This window comes from Arachis duranensis, chromosome 4 (genome assembly GCF_000817695.3).
Source record: "Arachis duranensis cultivar V14167 chromosome 4, aradu.V14167.gnm2.J7QH, whole genome shotgun sequence".
In the NCBI taxonomy this organism is placed as follows: domain Eukaryota; kingdom Viridiplantae; phylum Streptophyta; class Magnoliopsida; order Fabales; family Fabaceae; genus Arachis; species Arachis duranensis.
The window spans coordinates 121,867,111-121,874,982 of record NC_029775.3 but is presented as its reverse complement, the minus strand read 5'-3'; the positions used below and the strand labels follow the sequence as shown (position 1 = coordinate 121,874,982).

Here is a 7,872-nt window from a genome sequence, read left to right as displayed (position 1 = left end):
AATATTTAAGTGGATTTAAAAATAGGCTCCTTTTAGTATGGTTTATAAATTAGAAAAAAATAAGAATTAAAATTAAAAAAAAATTAAAAATATTTATTTTTAATTATTTTAAAATCAAAAATCAATTCATGACTTCCAAACAAATTTTTAGTCATTTCTGAATAAAAATATGAGAATAATAAATATATTCACTATTCATCCTATTAAATATTGTGAACTAAAGATAATATTATCTTTTGACTGTTTATCTTTTGACCGTTTTCTTTGCACATAAAAAAAATATCGATGTTACATAATAAAATTGATATATATAAAATATTTATATTCTTATGATGTTATTGTCAAATGCAGCCTGCGATTTAATTTTATTTTTTTATTTTAATCCTACAAAACACAGGTTGCGATTAATATTTTGATGTTTTAAATAGTCTAGCTACATATTCAAGTTTTTTTTAGTAACCAAGTTTAATAAAATTAGTCCAAATTCAATAAAAACCATTTTTATTACATCAATATGTACCTGCACACTTCAATAACACAAACATATCCTTCTTTGTCTTCACATTCCTTTTTTTCTTCACTTTCCTACTTCGTTGTCTTCGCATTCCTTCTTCTTCTTCGCATTCTTTCTTCTTTTTTGTGTGTTTTCTCTCGATCGTCATTCTTTTATTGCTGCTGTTGTTGCTGCGTTTTTCTTTTCCTCTTTTTAATTGAGGTTAATTTGGATCAAAAAATGAATTCGATGTGTTTTTGTTGATGAGTGAGTTTTTTTTACTGCTTGTTTAAAATTGAACTAATTTCGATTCATTTGTGAATTAATTGAGGTTCACTTGATGCTGTTGATAAGTATTGACCAAATTTTTTATTCCTTGAGTAATTTCGGTTCATTTCTTAGTTTAATTGAGGTTCATTTGAATTCATAAATGAATTGGATGTACTTTTGTTGATGATTATGTTTTTTTAACTGCTTGTTTAAAACTGAACTAATTTCGATTCATTTGTGAATTAATTGAGATTCACTTGATACTACTGTTAAGTATTGATCAATTTTTTAAGTATTGACAAGTTTTTTATTCCTTAAGTAATTTTGGTTCATTTCTTAGTTTATTTGAAGTTCATTTGGATCTAGAAATAAATTAGATGTGTTTTTGTTGATGATTGAGTCTTTTTAACTATTTGTTCAAAAACTGAACTAATTGAATGGAATGGAGTGGAATCTAATGCAATTGAATAAAGTGATAATAAATAATTTCATTCTTCTTTGCTAAAAAATTTGGTCAAAATTTATCAACAGCATCAAGTGAATCTCAATTATCATACAAAAGAACCAAAATTAGTTTAGATTTGAACAAACAGTCAAAAAAATTCAATCATAACAAAAACACATCGAATTCATTTTTGGATCTAAATGAACCTCAATTAAACTAAGAGGTGAACCAAAATTACTTAAGAAATAAAAAATTTGGTCAATACTTATCAGTAGCATCAAATGAACCTCAATTAACACACAAATAAATCAAAAATAAACTAAGAAATAAACCAAAATTATTTAATAATTGTATCAGAGAAAATCAGAACTAATCAAAATGTTAGTAAAATGTTGGTGTTATTGGTGATGATGATAACGAAAAAGAAAGATAACGAAAAAGAAAAAGAAGAAACAGAAGAAACCGCAACATCGGGAAAAAAGAAAACAAAGAAGGAGAAAGAGAATGAAACGGAAAATGAGAAGGTACGTGATTTAAAAAACAGTTATAACAATTTGATTAAACTTGGTTAAGTATTTTACTTGAATGTGCATGCAATATGCAAACCCAAGTTATATTTTACCTTTTTTATCTCAAACTTCACAATTTGTAATATTAATTTTTATAAAAATACTATTCGTACACTAAAATTAGCTACTAAAATCAGTCATTAATGTATTTGCGTATAAATATTTTGAATATATATTTATATTTTAACATATATTTTATACAAATAACTAAAATTTTAGTGGTTAATTTTGATATACACGTAGCATAATAATAATTTTTTTAATTATGAAACCTGCACAACGCAGATTGCGTTTTGTAAATAGCAGGTTGCATTTTAATTAAAGGTTATGGTAAGTGTACATCAAAATCAATCAATCAATCACAGCCATCATATGATCGTAGTATTATGTTATTAATTCCGCTAGATAAACGAGATTGTGAATAATGTGAACAATAGCCAATAAATTACATTTTAAGTCCACTAAACATAAATAAACTTAATTAATTTATTATTTACGTTGTTCAAAAAAACTGAAAAAGCATTATTCTCCTGTACTTCAGAGGTAGAAAAGGTACGAGTGACGGTACTTTTTCCTAGGTACGTTTCTTTCTGCGTATTGCTTATGTATACAAGAACTGTGTAGCAGCAAAACGAAGATCCATTAATCATTCATCCATTAATACAAAAGATAAAGAGTAGGTCGTTTCCTTCCCTTACTGCATTCATTCAACAGCGTGTGATATATCTTAAACCTCATAAGGCTCTAAGGAAGACGATAAGTCTGTCCCATAATTCCAAAGGCCCCATTCAACAGTGTGCGATACATCTTAAACCTCAGAAGGCTCTAAGGAAGACGAGAAGTCTGTCCCATAATTCCAAAGGCACCTCAGCTCACCTCTTACATATCCCAATACAATGGTCACACCTGTTGATTAATTAGGCAATAGCTCAGAGTTGAGACACAATACTTCTACTTGAAAGATAACAAACGCTTCACATCTATTTTTAGCCAAAGCTAGTTTACCTAATGTACAGGGAACGAGGTAGAGAAGTGCTGGCTGTCCATGTCCGTTCATCAGATAAAGCCCCAAATATGTGAATATGAGGCCTGAAACACGAAAACTCTCCTCTGTCAAGAACTAAAATAACAATCGCACAAAATCTGCATTATGAGTATAAATAACTGATACGATTATAGTTTTAAATAGTGCCTAGAAATATTTGACATCGAATGTACATGATAACTAACAACAATTCAATTTGGGCCAAAGTTTCAGCAAATGGGTGAAAATTAAAGAGTTATGACTTATCAATACAAACATGGTGTAATTTAACTTACCCACGCCATAGCCAATTATCAACCAAAGAAAATATCCACTTAATGCTCCCTTCTTCTTATCTTTGTCAAATCTAAGACACCCAAAATACAGAGGAAATGTGTTAAAACAAACCGTCAAACATCTTGTTAGAAAGAAAAGTGTAGTCTGCCAACAAATCATTGAGTTTCCGGATAAAACAATGAAGTCAAACGTAACAAGGATCAGGAAAACTATATAGTGATGTAATCCTAAAATCATTACAAATATGCATTGTTATTTTCTTTCATTTTTTGGGTAGGAAAACAAGCATCTTTATGTTCAAAACTATGCCTATGCTATACATTTTCAATTTGGATAATCTTGCATTTATAGAAGCTGATTACGGCAGTACCTATGGGCAAAGGAAGCAAGCAAACCAGGAAAGAGAATATCTCCAAATCCAATCATGTCATAACCACCCCAGGGATCAACAAGACGAGGAAATCTCAAAAGCATTGGAATCGCTTCCCCACCAGCCCCGTCACCTCGAGCAACCTACAAAAGAAAGTCCATAAGTATCACAAAACTACAAGACACCTTAATCGTTTTTCTTTCTTTTTTAATAAAAAAAGAAAAATCATGGCAGAGAAAAAACTGCTCTTAGACAATCCAACCAAGTGAATTGTGATTGTGTGATTCCAAAATCTAATACATACCGTTATCATAACACTCTCATGGAATATCAATGGAGATATGAACACCCAAAAGACGTCATAGACAAACGCACAACATAAGAGTACAGTTGCAACCTATTGTACATTAGATCCAAAAGAGAATTTACTATTAGAATCATCATACGGATACAGAACAAAGTGAATAATGGAATAATTATTGACTTATTTTAGATAAGAAATCCATTCAGATACCTTAATATTAGGTAGTCTAGCCAACTGCAAGACTGTTATCATCAAGCAGATGCCCTACATAATAAAGCAATGTTTCAAGCTACAAGACATTGTGAAATATCAATCAAACAACTTATCATCAGTTAATGGTAACAAACATAACTGAGAAAACAGCATGCCCTGAAATGCTTCAGAAAACCCACACTATGGAACCAAGATTCCAAATTTGGCATTTGGTTGATAAGTAAAACTGTATAAACATGCATGACTTAATAATTTGAAAATAATAAACTTGAGAAATATTAAAAAGGATAACTACCAAACGGGAAAATTTGGTAAAAATATTACAAGCTTAGGACCAGCTAAATGCTCAACTAGTCAACAATGTTGAGAGTTTTTAGATATTAAAATTATAAAAAAAAATAAAGAAAATAACACTGATGTATATTCAACTAACAGTGTAATTCTGAAAGTGTTGGTTAATGATATGTTATAGAACCTATATGACCAATTGGTCTAGAGCTCATCCTAATTATCCCATATCTTATCGAAAGATGAACTTTCAGCACTACACGAGGTAGGATAAATTTTGGCATTCTTCATGGTTTTAGCACAAAGGGCTCCTGCATGAGATGGTGTTGAACATAAAAAGCATTCATATCTTTTAACCTAACAACTTAAACTTTAGGGAGAAATGGTTTAGGACAAGGAATAAAAGTTTAATGGTAACCAGCAACAACTACAGGATTAAAAAAAATTGAACAAATAATTCAAAAAAAAATTGCTAGCCATTTAAAAGAATTCAGAAACTGCAATGATAATAGAAAGACCCATTTTGCAGGTACTAGTATCTAGAACTTACAAGAATATCTTGGCCAATCCATGAATATGATTGCTGTCGAGTAGCAGCCCAAAAATTGATTTACCTTTCCAACTGGAAAAGGAGGGAAAAATACATTGATTGTACCTTAAAGAGAGGCTTACAATACAACTGTGCATCCCCTGAAAAATAAACCAAACTTTAATTAATGCACAGAGGAAATTCAAACCTTTTGAATGTTTACGTTGTTGAAAACAGTGGTCCTGATACTTGTGCTACTAAAGAACTTCTCTCGGACATTTTCCTCTGAAATTCCTTTCTAAGTATACCTTGTGTATGAATCCAAAATAGATACATAGTATAATTCGAGTAGCATATGCGAAACTGTCAATACTTTAGTTTATATATGGATAACAAATTTAATCTTTGTGACATCAACAAGGACAGGGAACCAGTACTCACTTCATGCACAACACAGACTATGATCTTTTGTCAGTTAGCTACATTACCTCAATGCCACCAATACAGAAAACTACAATCAGCACCCAGATAAACCAAGATGACATGAAGAAGAACAACAGCACAAGAAAAGTTGATGCTGTTATGACAAAAATGATAGCACCCTTCGTATCGATGTTCACAATTTCCTTATCAGAATCATCTTTTGCCGTTTCACCATTTGAAGATTCCTAGCAAAATAAAAGAAAATTATATCTGCAATTAAATAAATTTGAAGAGGTGTTACAAATAAACTGAAATAAATGCATCAATGAGCATAATGAAATAAATTCACCAATGAGCATAATGAAAGGAAGAAACCATGTTCCTATGTTCCACTGTGATAAGTACTGGAGTGACCAATCACTATAGCAATGGAAGTCAACAAAATATATGATAGACCAGTAAACGTGCTAAGATCCGTCAGTGATTATACGTATCACATCTCAGAATTGTTTGAATAGTAGGTACTTTCCCTCAATGAAAGCATGTTCTCAGGCTCACATAATGAGAAATGCTTGCTTAAGACATCAGAAAACACATTTATGTACACAGTATACTTTAAGGCAGAAGGTTACAAGGAAAAACCTTGGGACACAATTCATTATAGCGTTCATCAGACTGATTAGGAGCAGTTAGGTCTGACCAAAGTGAACCACATACAGTTGTGCCAACAGACATCAACCACAAAAATGTGACTGAGAAGTCTACAAGTGGGCGAGGGGGAGCATATAACAGAATTTCCACTGCAATAAACAACTTAGAATTAAACATCTGTAGTGTAAACCATGTAGAAAATAAACAAGACATCTAAGATAGACCTATGTAGATTCATCAATTTACGGGTGTGTATTACCATCAAAACAACACATGGTGGCCCTACACTCCTACAATTGTGTCATGTCACTATATATATACTTGTTTTGAACACCACTAATCCTATTAATTATGAATATCTATGGTCTAGTAAATTTAGATCATAATCAGGCTACTATCCATGTAAATAAGGGAAACTAGGTCTTTTAACATCAGCTTCAAAGACATAATGTCACTTTTCTAACTGCATAAAGAACATAACAGTAAACCAGAAAATGTCCTAGGCTTTGTATTAAACAACTATCATGAACCTAACCACCATTTTCAACGTGACTTAGCCTACTTTCTCTCATGCCTTGTGCAAGTGTTTCAGTCACATCCATATGAAATTTCAACCTGGAAAACCATCTTAGAAGTATATTTCAATGTTCAACACAAAAATCTTGCTCAAATACAAATATATAATGAATAGAAGTATTAAATTCTAACAATTGAAGGCCTGACCTCGGCTTCCAGAAGTCAAGGATTTGTTGAGAGCGTCTCCCGCTGACTTTGTTATCATGACAACTGGGATTGAGATGCTTACCTCGGTGCTATTGGAGCAGACCATCTCAAAGAGATCTAACAGATGTGAAAAAACAGAGAATAAGCCAATAATTGGTGTAAATGAGTGGAGAAGCCACAAGCCTAAAGATATGTATGACAATCAGACAATGTGATCTGGGAAACCCTCTATGAACAAACAAAAGCAAGAAAATGAACCTTCGGCATCATTTATCACCAACATGGCACTAGCACCTCCCGACTGCACAAATGCAGCTTTAGTGGTGAAGTCACAACCACCACGCACACAGAGAGCAACCGAACCAGATAACTACAAAATGAAAATGCGCCACTCAGCAGTCGGTACACTTGTGACAAAAACATCAAGAGGTAAAACCAGGACACTTGTAATTATATCAAATCATTTTCTTAACTCAACTTATATAAAGTTATAATATAATGTAATATCATTGAGTTCCAAGTGTAACTGGGTAATTGATTAGTAAGCAGAAAACCAGAAATTTGATGAAGGCAAGCTAGGGAGAAATAGAAAAGGAGTAGAAGGGAAGAAACCTTGGAAGTGGAAGCAGAACAGCAGTCGATAGGATAAGGGAGAATGGCGGGGGCTGGATCACTATTTTCAGCGCTCTCAGGCAGTGAAGAGCCAAATCTAGCTGTAACTCCATTGTAGACCCGACCTTCCTCGCCATCAACCCAGTTCTTCACCTTCACCTGCAGGGATTGAGAAGGGTAAAAGATTAGTTCTCGTGTTTGGGAGGCAGATCCAATTGAAAGAGGGAAGAATGAGAAAGGATTGATTGGTGATTACCAGCTGGAAGGGATTATCGCAGGATTGAGACTTGGGAGCCCTGACGTCATCACGTTTAACATCGTCGGCAGCCGCTGCCACGGCAATCACAAACACAAACACAAACAAGACGGCCTGAGCAGGATGACACCTCCCACGCCACATCCTCACACACACACGGAGAAATAGAAAGTCTTCCGAGCTTGTGGGTTTTGTCTTTCTTTTCTCACACGCAAAGGAAATCGGGAAATTCGTCACCGCACCGGAACAATTAACATTTACCACACACAGTTAAAGAGTGAAGGAAGAGACGGTGATGTTTACTGTTTAGATTCTTTTAGATTTGAGGCTTGAGCTCTTTCACTTCCTCTGCTCTTTCTCAACTCGCGACCAAACCACCCAACAACTCCAAATTTTCAACTCCCT

At 33.2% G+C, this 7,872-nt stretch overlaps 1 protein-coding gene across 1 annotated transcript; it reads right to left on the bottom strand.

Annotated features, from left to right (window-relative positions):
• Nucleotides 1-2,245: 2,245 nt before the first annotated feature.
• Nucleotides 2,246-7,872, bottom strand: LOC107486846 (signal peptide peptidase-like 3). The gene is given in 14 exon segments (XM_016107410.3): nucleotides 2,246-2,683; nucleotides 2,783-2,866; nucleotides 3,098-3,168; nucleotides 3,469-3,611; nucleotides 3,773-3,865; nucleotides 3,983-4,036; nucleotides 4,824-4,879; nucleotides 4,882-4,963; nucleotides 5,291-5,470; nucleotides 5,868-6,025; nucleotides 6,600-6,716; nucleotides 6,858-6,969; nucleotides 7,212-7,370; nucleotides 7,468-7,872. Coding segments are annotated over 14 exon segments (1,551 nt in total). The 5' UTR covers nucleotides 7,612-7,872; the 3' UTR covers nucleotides 2,246-2,585.